Genomic DNA, 18,230 nt, shown 5'->3' with positions numbered 1-18,230 from the left:
AAACGGCTTTAAAGCTTAACGAAAATCAGCACCTGTGAGCTACAAAGTTATTAAGTAACCCCTGAAACTCAACCTTAATTAGCTGCGCCAAGAAACGTGTCAGCTGTAAAGGTGATCTAGGACAGACAGTTAAAACAAATCTCCTAAAATCAAAGTAAGTAAACATCTGTAGTGGCTCAGGAACGGGGTAACGTTAATGACGGAGCGAGGGCTGACTAAAATCATGTATTTATGATGGGCTGGCGTTTGACCCTTCAAAGGAATACGGTCAGAAGGGGCTTTGGGTGGGACCTGAAACTGTTCTGCACCATATGCTGGAATTTAACAACAGACGATACTGGCAAGAGAGGGAAGCTTCATACTCTGGCATGGCAGCCTAGAGCCATGAAAAAGTTATGAAGCTGAAATATTTCCAGATTTCCTTCTTTGTTCTTTTATCTTTTTCAGATTTTTTTTTCCTCTTCTCATCTTTATCCTCAAACTTTCCATTTATCTTCATCTGACTTCAGCCTACTCTAAGATTTCTCCTTGCAACATGATCCGCACTGTCCTCTGTAATCACTCTAAGAATAGGCATCACGAGATGAACCTCTGACAGGTTTTTTAGGTCTGCTTACTTTGACTTAATTATCTTATTTGGCCGTCTGCTCGGTTGCTCCTTTATTCCTGGAGAATGCGCAGTATGTGGACGTGCAGTGGGCACAAGAGGTCATGAATGTGTTGCGTGTGTCTATCCAGGCAGAGCAGCCAAATTCCTTTGAGTTTTAGTAATAATGTCAGTAAGCAGAGGAGGATTGGATAAACAAGATAAGTTAAAACATAGCATGATTTGAAACAACAGTAGACATGCTCTGTGAGCCTGCACACTGTGTCGGCTAGCAGAGAAGCAGCAGCTCTGGTGTTGTCAACATCATGCGCACCCATCACACAATAACTGCAGACATATTTGCCATTTGTGCAGCTTTCATGGTGTTACAAAGAAATGAGAGCGAGAAAATGATCTCATGACACAGTGGAAAGGTGGTTAGTACTGATGCCTCACAGCGAGAAGGTCGAATCCATGGGTTCTTTCCAGGTACTCCGGCTTCCTCCCACTGTCCAAAGACATGCTTGTTAGGTTAATTAGGTTAATGGTGAATCTAAATTGGCCGTAGGTGTGAATGGTTGTCTGTTTCTCTGTGTTAGCCCTGCAATAGATGGGCGACCAGTCTGACCGCAACCCTTCACAGGAACAAGCGGTTACAGAAGATAAATGAATGAAAATTGAGCATCCACACCAATTATAGACTGAAGATACAGTTATTAGTTTAGTGAGTTTTCTGTTTTTGGTCATAATAAAGTAGGCCTTTAAAAAACAAAACAAAAGGTTTTTAAAACTCATGTCACTAAAAGCAACAATATCAACCCTTGTGGTGGTGCAAGAGAAAAGTCAGGGTTTTACTACACTCATTAGATTTATGCTCTGGTATGAATGCCTGTATAAAATTTTATGGCAACCCAACCACCAGTTGCTGAAACATTTCAGACCGAACTAGAGACACTCAGCTGGTGTGGCTAAAACCATCTCCCTCTGCTATTTAACCCGCTTCCTCTCCTCCATCCATCCATTAATTCATTCTCCCCATTCTCCCATCCCTCTGTCCCTCAAGTACATCCTGTATCCCACTACAATGTCTCCTGTCCATTCATCACCGACCCTCCCTCACTTTCTTCCACTCATTCCAGCATCTCACCGCTTGCATCCTGCTTGAACAAAGGCGCGACGGTGTCACATTTCACTTTGTGAAACTTCCAGATGTATTCTCTGGAGCGCCATTTTTTTCACTGGTGCAGAAAACATCCAGGCTTACAAGCTGAAACCCACACATGACATCATCCCCCCTGGTGGCTGTCAAAGCTTTCATCCCACCCAAACTCCTCTCTCTATAATGCAGGGGTGGGTGACACTCGCCTAGCCATGTCCCTCCAGCAGACGCATACACATGCTACGCCTGCTAAATCTGCTGATCGCGGCAGTTTTGACGTACAGGAAGACGCTGGGAGGACGGGGGCTCCTGGGTCACATCAAACTAAAAATACACACAGGGGTCAAGGAAACACGTCCTCGCAGAATCAATAAGCAGCAATAATAACGCATGAGGGACAGAGAGGGAGAAAATAATATAACCCTGAGCTTGTAGGTAAACTCCACATTACCGGCTATTAGAGCATCAGTGCAGGTTTATTTTGCAAAGTCAATGAAAGCAAATAGAAACTAGTGACACACAGGAAGTGTCGCTTTTCAAGGGCAAACAGTTCAACAATTCTGACATGCTAATAGCTAGCGCGCCTCATTTTAAATAACACACTATAATTATACTTACGGTGCTGTTTATCCGTGCTATCTTTAGTTTGTTTTTAATAATGAAGTGATACTAACGCTCCTGGCCAGACTCCCACTTAACAGACCAACACATTGATCTGCGCTGGCCACTTACGTTGCTCAAATTTTCATTAGTGTTGCAGGAACACATGAGTGCTTCTAGATCTCTGACCGCCGGTTAGATGGATTGATGCAGTTTCAAGCTCACTATCTGTTTTGTGAAGCTGGTCAGAGTGTAATTTTCCGAGACAGATTCTTTTTGCAAATATGCTTAGATTTTCATCCACCCAGTAGATAATTAGGTTAGCAATGTTGACTGAAAACAGGAGCAAAGAGCCAGCTGGTCTCTGTCCAAAGTCAAAAAATCCATTTACCAATTTTTCTTAAGTTCACAAAATTTGTCTAGACTGTGCACAAAATAAAACACGAAAAAGAAAAACCACTTGATGATTTAACTTTGTGAATGTGTGATATTAACCGGATACCGGACTGAGCTATAAACATAAAATATTTATAGACAAGACATTTTTAAAATAAATAGTATAAAAGGATCATGTGAGCAGTTGAAGAAGTCCTGTGAAAAGTAAGTAAAAGTAAGATGTTTGTCCAGACTATGCTAACCAGCTAATGCTAACAAGCTCGCTAAATAGTAGCTACTGCCTTAAAATGGGGTTGTGTTTACCTTCTTCATGATAAGAGTCCAAATGAACAAAACTCTCTTGTGGTATTCACGAAAAGTTGATATTCCCAACAGTGTCACGTTTTCTTTTTTTTTTTTGCCTTCGCTTTTCCAACATTAAGTTACCCGGCCGTTAGCTTGTTAAACTGTTAGTCTTGGTGGTTTCTGTCGAGAACTGCAGAGTTCTCATGACTCATGCTGCCTTCATATTGAACGTGCTTTCTGACATGGAGAGTATTGTGCACAAGATATATTATATATTATATATATTTTTCAGATTGTTGTTATTTTTGTATATATTTTTCTTATTTGTTAGTGTTTTTTTGAAATTTTCCTGTCGAATTCTTATTCTATATTTTTGCCATATTCCGCGCTACTGTGACAAAGAAATTTCTCATACGTGGGATGAATAAACAATGTCTTATGTCTTAAAATACTTTGCGATCAGGTGGTAGCATTAGCTGTAAGTTGCTAGGCAAATGTTGATGCTGACAAGCCACAGAGGCTAACAGTTACTAAGCTAACGTGAATGCAGTCAACAGGACACCATTTGAAAGCGGCGTTATTCCTGACTTCCTATGTCATAACCACAAGCATGCACCACAAGCTAACATAAACCAGGTGCTGTAACTCTGAAGTTGACAGCTAACGCTTTCTGAACCCGGTTTTTTATTAAGTTAGTGAGCTTTAGCTGCATTGATATGTGGATTTTTGAACTTTGTATCTATCAGCTGTAGGCTCATAATCAGCCCTTATGCTAAGCTAAGTTAAGCTATTCCATTCCCTCCACATTAAATACAAGGACACGACAAGCGCGGTGCCATTATTTCATCTAATTCTTAAAAAAGAAAAGAATGTGTTTCTCAGAGCAGCACTGAGCTCAGAAACACACCCAACTTATGTGAATCCCTCAGAGAGAGATAATAACAGCAGATATATAATAGTTAGTTGGGGGGTGTTTGTAAATGCATCACTTGCTGAAAAGGAAAAGCATACACGACAGAAATAATTGTAGGCCTCCAATCGCAGCACAGGCTGTTATTTAGAGAGTCTGCACACAGCTTACAGGGCTACTTCAGCATGTTTAATATATACAAAATATGTTTGTTTAGTTTAATGTGATGTCATGTGACAAAATATGAAATGGCAAGAGAATGGGTAATTGCAACAAGCACATCTGGCAATAATTACATTTTCAGAAAGAAAAATCTATTGTGTTCTTTTATTATGTTCTTTCTGAGAGATGTCATAGATGTGAGTAACAGTGTATAAGGCGAGTAAAAACACAATAAATCAGACATTTTTGGTGATTTCGTTTTGTTTGAGTCAAAAAACTTTTGCAGAGTGCTGCTTGAAGCTTAAAGAAGTTAAAAAACGCATCCACATTAGCGTGGAGGAAGTCACAGTCGGGGGGTGAGTCCCACTCCTGTCAACACACTCCCTCTCTCTGTGGCATGTCACCAACTCCCCTTAAAGTTTAGCTTCTGCGCTGTTATTTCAAGGCTACTCAAAAACAGAAAACACAAACCTCGCACAGGACACACACTCCGTCGCTGATTGAAAGAGACCACTGATGCGATGACAGAAATAGATCGCTTCAGTTCCCTCTGCAACCCTTAATGTCACGATTTTCTCACATCCAGTGCAGCATTTCCTCTCTGCTGCTGACATACGGCCACAAGATAGGCCTTACTGAGTGAGTTGGTATGATGCTCTCAAGCTGGAAACAAGTATCAAGATGCCTCAAAGTTTCCAAAAATTATACTTGTTTAAATTAAATTTGTGTGTACGCTGGAGCATTCATGCCCAGAGAGTTTCCAGTTGCTCTGAGGGTGGTAGATAAGATTCGAGGGACTTGTATTTGAAAAGAAGTAGCACGCTGTCTTTTTGTCCTGATGCTGAAGCTGTTCAGGAAACATATACTTGACTATAAATGTATGCATACTGTATATATTTGTTTATTGTAAGTTGTACCTTCTCGATTCAACTGCATGGATTATATAAATATATTTACTATATATAAAGAAAGGCTGGAGGACATAAAGCTTACAAACAAGGGTATTTTCCCCATATCGAATAACAGGCCGCCATTCCCAATGTGAGTCCCTTAACATTGATCGTATCATGCTTCACAATCAATATTGTCTATCCTTACATTTATGGGAATATATACTTTTCTCTGTTTCTTAAGCTTACATTGTGGTCAAAAGTTGACCTCACAGCCTGAAGCCTTTATATGAACCAAAATAAACAGATAAATAAAACACTGTTTATCAGTTACTCTGTGTTGTGATTGGTCAGCTCTGTGGAGTCATATTTCTATGATTTTTCCCAAGAACAACCAAGTGTAACGCTATGAATGTGAAAGTTTATAAAAAATTAGAACATTTATCTATTACATTTAAACAAACAGTCAGCCTTTCCCTCTGTTTGGACCTCTGACATTGTACAAATAATTTATTTTCTGGTTTCTACAGATGAAACACTACATGCTCCCTTAAGTTCAGTTAATTTTTTTCCCATGACGCTTTTGTCTGGGATAGGAGCGTCATGACCGACATGGCTGTTCGCATTGGCCTCTTGTCGGAGAGGTTAATGCGAACACGTTGCTCCAGGCGGACGGCACAGCTCCGCTGCTCCCTGTACGGTACCACTTTGATGGATTGCTCTGGCCCACTGCTGACTTGGGAGAGAGTCATGGAGGGAGGTGGAGGGCTGGACAGGCCTGGTGCACAGATGCAGCATTGCTCTGGCTGCAAACACACACACATATGTCCAGGATCTGAAGCTACCAGCGGTTAGCAGGTACTGAGAACCCGGGTGGACTACAAGTATGTGTGTGTGTGTATGTTTGAGTGTCTGTAAACTCCTTGTGTGTTTCTTCTGGCACGGCAGAGGGGTCTTAGCGGGTGCACAGTGGCAAAAACAAGGAAATGACTTGATGCAGACTGAAATCCTGTTAAACAAAAAAAAAATCCATTTATCACAAACTACACCCAAAGCAGCTTTTCAAATACTCGGAAATGAGAAAAGCCTAATGTTAGACAGTTTCAGTGATTCTGTCTTTATCACAAAAACAACATTATAACCTTCAGACAAGTGCCTGCTGTTAATAAAGAATTGACTTACTGGAGAAAACAGCAAGACATTATTACATAAAATAGGTTTAAAGAGGAGGGTGGGGTTGATTATGTAACTTGTTTTTGCTGAATCAGATTTAGTTTCATTCTTTTGATAGCGATGGTTTGTTTCTCATGCCCTTTGAGTTTTTAAGTTCCCTCAATGATGATTAAAGGCTATGAACGTTGGGTAAATCTCGAATAGTTTTAAATCTGCTGTTCGTGACAACCGTCTCACGGTGACGTCAACAAATAATGACTATTTCCCAGAGCTGAACAACAGAGCATCAGTAGGAATGTAGAAGGCGTTGGCGTCACCAATTCGGAGTCTGCTGTGGAGAAACAAGAGTTACTAATGTAACCTGGGTTCTATGAATTCACTAGTGTCAGGAAGAATAAAACAGTCCCAAGGGATTGTCAAACGAACATTTTTGATGGTCAACATATAAAGAGGAAGGATTTCCCAGTTGAATGCTAATGTTGGTTGTGTTTTATAACCACTTGCTTAACAAAAATGTGACTTTTAGCTAGGCTAACTAGTTCAGTCAGTGCTGATTAAGCCTATCAGCAGCAGGTATGCATTTCCATAGTATACCAGAGCTTTTAATTTGTTGCCTGCGTAGCATTATGTTTTCAAAACCTCAAGCAATGATTGGTTTGCCACACTGCATGAGCAAAGCAACTGTAGCAAGAGACACAGAGCAGCCTATAGCAACTATTGCACAGAAACAAGAGTTACTAATGTAACCTGGGTTCCATGAGTTCACCATCACTGTCGGTCTAAGAAAAGTTTCTGATGCACCTGACGAAAGTCTTACAGAGGAATGATTAAAGTCATTACATGTGATGCGACTACCAGAAGGGGGACAACTTCTAGTAATTTTAAAATGGCTAAGGTTAAAAGTACAATCAAGGAATAAGTTCACTTGGTGATATTTGATTAGAAGTTTGATACTAGTCTTATGCCTGTTTTTTAAATATAAACTCTGTGCTTAACTTAGCTTAGCTTATCTTAGCTTAGCATAGAGGGAGTAAAAACACAGGGCACTGGTGCAGAAGTTCTTTTGAGAAAGCAAAGCTCGCTGTCTTCCACCACTCGCACTTTTTTTATGATGACATAATCACCTTTTATTTAACAGAGAGTCATAAGCGCAGTATCAAGCATCTCATTTAACTCAAGACATCGAGGCACAAGACTGGAATCATTCCAAAAACACTGAAGTATTCCTTTTAAACATATAAACTGGGACCTATTTTTGGCCCTGGGCATGAAAACGGGTTGACCACAGTGATAATCAAATCAACAAGCTGCAGAGACAAATAACCATCTTTTCTATTTGAAAAACAGAAGCAGTGGTTGTCCACTTCTCTCATTAACCTCTACACTTTTCACTCTTCTTGCTGTTGCTCGAACCGCAGATAATGCAGTCTCCTCCTGTCTGACTCCCTATCGTCTCGCTGGCTACATTTCCCTAACAGCAACCTCCTGAACGCTTTACCCTTTGCCTCCCTGTCTGCCCCGCCTGCCTCCGCCTCCCTCCTCTTTGCTCCTGATGTCGTGCAACAACTGTTCAGTGCCAAGGGTCACATGACTTCAGAGATAGCTCTAAATTCCTGGAAATAACTGATAGCTTGTGCAGCTCGGATAAAAGTCAATCATTCAGTTTGTACAAGGTTCGTTTATTTTAGAAAGACAATCCTCTTTGTTGCCGTGAGTGACTTTTAACATTTTAAAGTATTTTTAGACGGCGCTTCTTCTTCTCCTCTTCTTCTCAATATGGAATGAATTATACATGTCCTTAATGGGGTCAAGAGGATGCTCCTGAAGATGCTGAAATTGTAACAGCCGGAAGAAAAGTGCCGACGACTGACGAAGCGTGACAACACATGCAGAGCGCTTTCATGCGCTCAGTATGTGTCTCTGTGTTTATACATGTGTGTGGCTCGACCCTGCGTGGAGGTTAAGACCTCTGTAAACTGACACGATGTGTGATGTTGCACCTTCGCGGGTGTCCTGCTTATATGTGGCAGATATCCAAAGTATGTGTGGGTGTGTTTGGGGATTATTCTGCTCTTATCTCGCTATCATGTGAGCCTCGCTTTATTTTGGGGCTTAAAGGCCGCTTGTAGAGAAATTAGGCTTTCACTGAGATCGTCCTTCCACTTCCAGAACAATTAGCGACTGTCTCTGCTATACGGAGGGAAAATAAACAATCACACGTACTCGTAATGAATCGACTATTTAGTAAGTATCCAGCTTTCAAGGCCGAGATCCGGAAACCAAAGCTCTGCATTTTTCTGCTGAAAGCATACAGTATTCAGCAATACGACAGAAAAAGTTTGGCAGAAGCTTCGCCTTGGCAACTCTGAATTTCCATTTAATTTCTGCACCAACAGCAGAGATGAGACATAATTATTCAGGGATAGCTCTGCTCTTTGGTTGAACCCAACCCAACGCTGGTCTGTTTTAATAACAGTCATCACTGACAAACGATCCACAGTTCCACTTGGAAAAGATGGACGGTTGGATCCGGTGTAAAGTTGGCTTGAACAAAATCAGGAAGCGTACTACTAATGAGACATGAAATTGAACTATATTAAATATCTGGTTGGATGAAAGCTCCCAAAAGATATTCAGAAACAAAAGCAGCAGCAACGTAAAGCGTACGTTGCAGGATCTGTGTCGGTTGGATTTGTGTAAATGTGAACAGTGAGTGTTTTTGTAGACGACGGGATGAGTCTACGTATGCAACTCAGTAGACGTCGGGCCCTCAGACACAAACCGATCAATCGGATCTAATCTGAAAATGCACTTATTTGCAATTAAACCACTCTGGCAGCAGGCAGCTCAGCGAGGTCGTAATGCTTATTGTAGAGAAATTTTAACTGGCAGATGAATAACCAGAGGGGTGGTTTCAGGGTGGACAGACAAGAGTTTGCTCTGGAAAAAAAAGTCTGTTTCTAGTTTTCGATGAGTAATACCTTATGTTTCTTTGGTCTGTAGATGCCAACTCTGCAAATGAATGACAAACTACCCTGGAAGTAGCTCACCTCTTACCCATTGCAAGCTGAGAGAGGCTGCAGCCCCACCCGACTCTGTTTGGCAACTGTTAACCGTAACATTGAGGCTAACTTCATGTAAGAAAGGCAAAGGATGAGACCATTGGGAATATTTGCATCTTCTTCAGACATAAAACTACAAGACATTTAGTCTGAGGAAGCGCACATGGTAAAAAAAAAAACAGACATCATCATTTTTGGTTAGTGCCACTAACACCGTCTCTGATTTCCAAAAATACAGAGCGTGAACACCTTTTACTTCAAAGTGATAGTTTCACAGTTGTCACGTGCTGCACATACTGCAGAATCAGTACCAGCGCGAATGCTACACATCTGTAGCCGGTTCAGAGAGGAGAGTATGAAACTAAGAAACTCATGTGGGTGGCCCATGCGGTTTTGCAGGCTCGGGGCTGCATCTTTGAACCCTGCACTGACGTGCACAGTTCAGTTCTTCAAGAAATATATGCCCCCTCTCTCTCGTTTTCTTCGCCTAGTGCGACTTCCTGCCAGATCAGCTATTTTCTGACATCCCACAAGCTTCATCCGATTGAACTTCATGTGATAACACCCTGATGAGTTTATCTACATTATGAATCTGAAATGTTTTGTCCTGTTCAGGGAAAAACTCAAATATTCAAAAAGCTGCAAATTTTAATATCTGAGAAGCCGGAGAATGGAAAGGTTGATCAACTGATTAGCAAATAATCGAAAGGCACTCGTGTGTTTTCTGCGCATCATTTAAATACGAGCCTCCAAACAAAACACAAAGAGCGTGACTGCCACTGTGCAATATCTGCAGGAAATCAGTGACACAAAGCCTGTTGTGCATCCTGCTCGCATATACACATGATGCTAGTGATCTCAGCTAACACAGATTCTTCCTACGTCTTTGAAGTATGAGATGATGTGAAAAATCAGTTGCTTGTTGTTCACACAGACACATATTTGCTTTTGTCCTCCAGGCCAAAAACACAACGGCTTGTTCAACTTTCCTGAACTCTTCTCTAAGGCGCTCTTTTCTTCCTTTTCTGTATGAGCTCTTCCATCAGTTTTTACATGTGGGACTGATCGCTACACTGTGAATGTATCAGGAGGCTGCCATGAGGGGATGTGCCAGCTCGCGGTTTGAAGTCATATGAAACAGTTCAAGCATCCAGGACCCTGTAGCTACATGATAAACCTATGGGATGGGTTTACTGTAGGTCCTCTGTAACACAAATGAACTGAAATCTGTGTAGGATCTGTAAAGACGGGTCTACCAAAGTTTAAGCCAGGCTTAGTTGAGCGCCAGTCACACTTTTTCTTTCTAAATATTTGCAGTAAAAGTGAGACACGTTTAAACCTTTCTCCCACTTTCCCACGTGCCTGACTGTAGAGCAGGTGTTCACACGCTTCACATATTTATTTACTTGTTCTGGTTTTTCTGACCAACAGTTGCTTGAACTTGTTGTGCACACAAACTGACAAATAGGATCCCTTCTGTCGGCAAACCACACCGTTTCAGTTTCCACACGATGGCTGTTGTGGTTCTCTTTGAAGTCATTGTCGGCAAGCACACCTTATACCTCAAGTATTTTAATTTATGCCTGGGTATGCGACACAGATGAAACCAGAAATCCTTCTACGACATAAAACACTGCTATATTTTCTGTCATTGCATGCAAACATTCGTCTGACTTCCCCAGGATCTTGCAGTTCCAGAGAAGAGATCTGTTTTCTGCCGAAAGAGGCATGAAGTCACAGGGGACTGCAGCTTTGTGAGTTGTTGGGAGTTTGAGTCACCAGAGATGTGTAATATCTCTATTTTTTCTATCAGAGTTTCCTCATAATCTTCCCTATGACTACAACTTGTCTCTCTTCCATTTTAACGACAAAAAAACATTGTGTACTGTATTGGTGTATGTGGTTTGCTCAAGTGAGAAATTTTGGGTTTCTTTCTTCGGTTACCAGTGAGAAACTCTTGTGACATGAGCTGAGGTGACAAATGCTGGTCAGCCATTTTCAGATGTGTCCTACTCCGTTGACACTAGTCCGACCCCCAAATACCATCACGACATGACGAATAAACCAGCTGATCAATATGATCCAAGAGAGGCCAGCTCTGTACGAAGGTTTGTAGCTTGTCCTAGCGTCCTAGCGTCCTAGCCTCCCAACTAAGAGGCTTTTCCTGGTAGAGTCATTTGTCTTTTATGAAAGAGTAGAACGTATTTGCCAGCTCTCAGTTGTGTGGAGACTTTGCGGTGTGTTCAGGTTTTGACCGAGGCACATTAAAGGTGTCAAAGACGCCCTTCGATGACGACAGTTCTTCTTCAGTTTGGCACGTCAGAACCTCAAAGGGGAACTACCGTTTTTTACAACCTGGACCTTATTTCTGGCATGAAATACAATCGTTTACTCACCCATATAAAGTTGGTGTCATTTGGAGTTGTTTGGACGATATTTAGATCTGCGTATGTCCATATAGTGGGAGTGACTGGGGCACCGAAACGCAGCCTCTAAATAACTCATTATCTGCCGCAAAACTCGTTCATTTCACCAAGATTTTGTTATGATACGCTGCATACCTGCCAACTTTTCAAAAAACCTTGGAGTGAGATTTTGTCGTGGGTGACCAAAATTATGCCGTGCACGCAGTCACAAAAATTGGTGGCTAAGATATAAGATAATTGGAATTAATTTGATGTTGTACCCATGTTGTACCCTGCATTCTGGTGGTTTGTGGGGAGGTCCAAAGCTGTTGATAGGGGCAGCCCACTGAAGATGGACAATATTGGTTACATTCTGTGAAGCAGACATTGCTGAAGGTCCGCCCCCAGGAGATTTTGGATTAAGTAGATGTGGTTTCCAGCATTCTAGTGGATTTTTGGGCAGTCTGCTAAAGATGTGCAATACCTGAACTTATTCTGATTCATGTTTGGCATCATGACTTGTAGGTCTTAGTCGGTAGACTTGAGCTGAACATTCAACCAGAAAACTATCGGTGTGCCTAAATGACAATAAAGCCTTATTCATAGATCAGTGTTTAAGATTTGACCTAGGTAGGTTGATTGATATTTTGATTAAAATGGTATTAAACTAATTCTTAACTAAAACCTAACCTATGTTGTGAATAATTGTATTCTTAAGAGCACTTAATGATTTATGTTCAGCCAAAAACGACACAAGATTAGTTAGGGAGGGACATTATTCTTCATTCAAAGTCTCCCACCACATGGTCCATCAGAGACAAATAAAGTGCAACAAATAAAGTGCAACAAATAAAGTGCTTAAACAGCACAACTTTTTCAAGCAATAAAACAGATGAATGCATTACAAAAATAGCTAAAATGAGGCATAATCAGTATCAGATGCAGATCAGAAGCTGGGTAAAGTCCTTGTCTATGATCTGTGTGCATGGTTATACTGGCCTAGTCTCAGCTCAGATTCTCTTCTTTATCAGACTTCTCAAAGTAGTTTCTGGTTTCTCCTGCTGTCTTGGCAGTCTCTGTATCTCTTTTTCTGTCTACTTCGGGGTGCAGGCATAGATAGTAAAGGGGTGCACTGCAGGTGTAGCGCAGCGCAAAGGTTCAGGGGCGCTCATCAGCGCCATCTACCGTCGTGGAGTTTGAAAAGGAACGGAAGAGTCTCGGACCAAGATCGGATTTTTTTTTTTTTTTTGCGTGAGAAATTGGATGTGTGGCGTGAGTGCGTGTGAACACAGGCAAAACCGTGTGTCACACGGCGAAAGGGTGAGAGTTGGCACCTCTGTACACTGGTGCTATTCCCCATTGAGTCTGGAGTTACTGGTTATCTATTCGCGGACGTGCAGCGGTTTGTTGTTCTTTGGCCAGCTGTTCCTCTCTCTGCCTCCGCATCCTCTTTTCAATGAGCTCCTCATCCGTATACTCTGCCTCAAAATGGTAAGGACGTCCATCATAAACAAAGTCGTCATCCATAACCTTAGAACTGGAAAAATATTCAGCCATGTTGCAAAAAACGAGTTTCGCGGCAGATAATGCTTTATTTAGAGTCTGCGTTTCAGTGCCCCAGTCACTCCCACTATATGGATATACGCAGTGCTCCACTTGAGCTAAATATCTTCCAAAGGACTCCAACTAACACCAAAGTTATATGGGTCAGTAAATGATTTTATGCCAGAAATAAGGTCCAGGTTGTAAAAAACAGTAATTCCCCTTTAATGACAACATTCAGTTAGCAGTAAGCTGCAGAGATATTTCGTGAGAATCTTAAGTTCACGTCTAAAGTGCTCAAAACTTTTCAGAATTAATGCAGAGTGGGCTAAACACTGAAGAATCTACTTTACATGCAGAAGTAGAAGTAGACGAAACAGAGAAAGAGGGGCCCATTTTCAATTAGTTCTTATAAACATAATTGGTTGATTTGTTCTGTATTTCTGCTTTATTTCTGTTTGAATGTGTGCGTCTTGTGCAGATGGTGAGGGCACTAATCGTATAAGACACATGGGGAACAGGAAAACCGGAGCAAGTGCTAAAGGAAACACACAACTTTAAGTTTCTTGTGACATTACAGTGTGTGTGAAGAAAAAATTATTAGTCAAGAATACGGTCAGAGAAACAGGACTGTTCATGTCCAAGTACTTCGACCGTGGACAACTATATACATCGATGAAGACCGTGAATGTGTATGAGCGTATACGACGCCGTTAAATGTTGCACAAATATCAATCTTGTTCACACCTCTCCCGATCTATCACCCAGATGCGACGGGTGAGGTCATGGTGCTAGAAGAGCTGAATCACAGTAGGCGGTAAGAGGCAGAGTCTGTCACACGCAGTCAGACTGGAAATGTGAACCACGATGTGCGAGTGTGACGGCTTTGTGTGAAAAACTGAACTGCTCGCTCTCGTGCATTTACTAGAGAAAACTTGCAGCTTTTAAAGTTTCAAGTTTATGTGAGCAGAACACTGCTGCTGCTGCTGCTGCTGCTGTCATGCAGGAGAGCACATGACCTTCTTCTGACAGAAAACAGGAGCGTGTTTAGTGCAGGATACTCCTACTACCATTTCAGGAATTAAATATATTTTGAGGATCTAAAGAAAGTCACCTTTCTACTGAAGTATTGCGTCTGTCTGGCTGTACGAGCTAACATTAGCAGATTGCAGATTAGTCAGACAAGAGTTGAATGCTGCAGCCAAGGGAGTAAGCTGATTCAAAATAAAGACAGTACCAACAGTAGAGGAGGAGGGGGAGGAGGACGACGAGGGGGAGAAGACGTATCGCTAATGACGGAGGTGGACTTCACTGCTAAGTCTTGCCAAGCTTGTACAATAAATCCTGAGCTTTAATGTCTGAAGACTTACAGCGTGAACTGGATGAAGTGTCATCTCCGGTCATTTACTGCAATGTTCCTTGTGCTCAGGAAAAAAAAAAGTAGATAGAAAGACAAATTCCCAAATCTGAGATGTGGGAAACTGCAGAAAAGAAAAAAAAAAAAGCATCCCAGTCCTCAGAGGAATGTTGAGGAATCTAAATCGGTTTGTGTTCAAGTAACCCTTCACCCCTTCTCTCCATCCTTGCGGCGGACGTACAGGGACTATAGGGGCTTTCTGACAAGAAGAGACTAGCGTCAATGTGGTTGCCCACAAACCTATTGATCGCGGGTGGAAAAAAACCCCTGCAAAACAAAGTGGGGAGGTACCAAGATAAACTCATCTCAACTTTGAGGTGACGACCACTGAGAAGAAAGTTTAGTGCAGTTAAGCGTCCACAACTTTGGCTCCTACCTCCAAATACAACATGCTGATAATGGACTTGGAGTGGATTTTTTTTCAAACTGAGAGTGGCGACTGCAAGCAGAGCTACCTCCGTCCATACACTAGCAGTATTTGGAAGGTGGAAAATAAACAAAAGTGTTACCAAGGCAACTAGAGCATGGAAGGTCTACTAGCGACCAATCGCCAGCGACAAAGTGATGCAGTGCAAGCGAATCGATTTACATGCGGATGGGGCTTCATATCAGAAAACACCTTTTGTACCTGCACGAAAATAAAAGCAGCACAAGTCGAGCTCAGACAACTTTAATTTAATTTACCGCTTGCGATTAAATAACAGGAACAACAACAACAAAAAAGAACTGTTAAACTGTCTGAACTGAAATGCCCTGTAGCTGTTTCTCACATCACACAGGAAAATATCTCATCATGTGTGAGATGCGTGACGTTAAGGAGCCGTTTCATCTTGTATCAGTCACAAGGTCACACAGACAGAAAGCCTCAAATAGTATAGATATGCTTAGCTCACTGTTAAGTCAGACACGTACGCAACTAATAATAAGATTGGGGTATTTGGGGAAAATCATTATGAGCATATATGTTACAGAAATGTTTAATCATCGGAATGAAAATAACAAAAAAGGTTGACAATTGCAGCCTTGAACCTTTTTTTTCCCAGTGTTTTGATCATTCTTTGCACAAAACAAGAATTTATTAGACGGTACCTTTGCCTGTAAAGTATGATTTTGTTTTTATGTTATCGAGGACAAATTTTAAATATTCATTCATTCATCTTCTATACCCGTTTAGTCCTGTTAAGGGTCACGGGGGTCTGCTGGAGCCTATCCCAGCTGTCATCGGGCGAGAGGCAGGGGTACACCCTGGACAGGTCGCCAGTCCATCGCAGGGCTAACACAGAGACAGACAACCATTCACACTCACACTCACACCTACGGCCAATTTAGAATCACCAATTAACCTAATGAGCATGTCTTTGGACGGTGGGAGGAAGCCGGAGTACCCGGAGAGAACCCACGCAGACACAGGGAGAACATGCAAACTCCACACAGAAAGGCCAGCCGGCCCATGGATTCGAACCGGTGACCTTCTCGCTGTGCAAATTATAGATATGTTATGGTTAATTGTTGATGTCATTTATCGCGCAAAAGGCAAGTTCCTGCTTCTTAAATGTGAGCACTTTCTTTATTATAAGCCACTTTATAATAAAAGTTGGTAGGACAAAATGAGTCACTTTGGACTCACTCATTATGGCTTCACCTTTCCCTCAGATTTTATAGACTAAATGATTAATAAAAATACTAATCACCAGTGTAAATGATCATTAGGTGCAGCCTTAGTCTCATATATATATGTAGGTGTTCATGTCCTTAGTGAGCTTGATCACTTCGGTTCGACACATACTGATTGAAGCCAGATGCCCCATCTCCCCCCTGCAACACCAAACTCAAACCACCTGTAGCCCCATGTCCGCTAGGAATTTACGCAGATTAAATGCTGCCACTACAATAACCACATGCGGGCCTCTGAGGCAGGCCGAGGTAGCTCAGATGGCACAACACGGGATCTCCCAGTATGGTCTCAAAGCGGATGGCCGCTATCCCCGTGTAAACCAACTGAGGTCACACCTCGGCAGCTCAGGCTACATCACTGGTGTGGTAGGACTGGGCAGGGTGGGACAATAGCATGACTAGTCTCATTCACAAACAATCAGATGAAATCACTGCAGCAATCTGACATAGGGGAGCCAAACAGGAGAAGCAGACTGAGTAAAACCTGAGTCGACTCTCGATGTGACGATAGGATGGTAATGATTTGTTACGCGAGCCTCAACTGATCCTTTTACACTCACACAGGCGCACACTGATCTCCGGACCTAACTCAATTCTCTAATGACCATCACAAGTCGGTATCACATGTAAGCGTAGGAATCTGAGAATTAAAGAGACACATGCACTTTGCTCTCTTTCATTTTTCTTCTCTCCAAAATCAGACGACTCAACTTTGCCGGTACTTTCCATGTTTGAACTGTTTGGACATGACCTAGAAGTTAATTCACTTCTGCTGCTGCTGCTGCTGCTGCTTCTGCTGCTGCTGCTCTGGAGCCGAACTTGAGCGTGAGGCATCACCAGAGGGAAGCCCCAAGTATCAACACTCACATCCTTTACAGAGTGTCTGAGCCTTAGACGCAAAATTTCACAACAGTTTCTGCAGAAACAGGATGAATCACTTGCTGATGCATAGACAGGAGTTACTCCACACAGTTGTTTTGACTGACTGTTATGTTATGTCTCTATTACATGAGGCTATGGCATGCTTCTAAGACCAAGCTGCTGCACGTAGGAACAATTAAGTGCACTGCGGTTCCTCCATTCACAATAAATAACATCTGGGCAATACGCACGGAAAGTATTTAAGGGCAGTTTACGAGGACGGCGCGGTGCCGCCACCTCTTAATGGGGGCAGCAGTGGCGGGAGTGACACACCTAATGGATGCTTTTAGTCGCTTTAGTCGTCAATTATGCAGGGTGAGACGATCCAAGCAGCCGTCCGGCGTGTGCGCAAAGATGCGCTGGAGACGTTACAGAAAAGAAAACGCGCTCTCCACCTCCACATCTCACTGATCATTTCACAGCAGAACACTCTCTTTTCGTGTGAGATATTACTTACCGGCAGATGCCACTGCTGTCAAAGTGAAATGTTGACTTAACCCGAGCATCCTGACGCGCAATGTGTGTCCTGCGTCTTCAGTTATTCCCTTTCACACTCGGCGTTCAGCTCGACAGAGATCCTCAGAGAAATGCGAAATTTGTTAAATGCCTAACAAGGATCTGCAAGACATTTCCTGTGCTGTGGTACAAGTGTCTGAGGTCCCGTTTCAAACTGGCTCCTCCACCTCCTAGAAGAGCTCTGCTCCACTGAGCTGAGCTGAGCGGGACAGAAAAAAAAGAGCGAGTACGAGGAGGAGGAGGAGGAGGAGAAAGGAGGAGAAAGGAGGCGGGTGGGATAGTTTTAAGTTCACTCGTGTCCTGGACCTTTTTAGCAAAGTTTGTGGGGGCTTGGTTTCCAGTCCATGGGAAAATCTTAGCAGTCCAATAACAGCAAGCGCAGTGATGTCTGGAGATGAGACAATAATCGAGCAGTTAGACCAGAATAGACTCTGTTTAAGTCAGTCTGTCCAGCTGATCTTACTGTATAAAGTCTTACTGGGTAAAAGTGATTCACAAATCTCTCCAGTTTGCGTCTGCTTTAATGTGTGAA

The 18,230-nt window shown here is 42.3% G+C and overlaps 1 protein-coding gene across 2 annotated transcripts in view; it reads right to left on the bottom strand.

Moving 5' to 3' along the window:
* The window catches only part of itga1 (integrin, alpha 1), a 48,270-nt gene extending 30,424 nt beyond the window's left edge, over nucleotides 1-17,846 (bottom strand). For both annotated transcript variants that reach the window (XM_084572100.1, XM_084572101.1), the window contains exon 1: nucleotides 17,640-17,846. In XM_084572100.1, the coding sequence (XP_084428226.1) occupies nucleotides 17,640-17,688 (49 nt within the window). In that variant the 5' untranslated portion in view covers nucleotides 17,689-17,846. The remainder of the gene's footprint in view (nucleotides 1-17,639) is intronic.
* Nucleotides 17,847-18,230: the final 384 nt, after the last annotated feature.

Source organism: Chelon labrosus (assembly GCF_963514085.1).
Source record: "Chelon labrosus genome assembly, chromosome: 22".
NCBI lineage: Eukaryota > Metazoa > Chordata > Actinopteri > Mugiliformes > Mugilidae > Chelon > Chelon labrosus.
The sequence above is the reverse complement of the archived record's forward strand: the minus strand, read 5'-3'. Positions and strand labels throughout refer to the sequence as shown.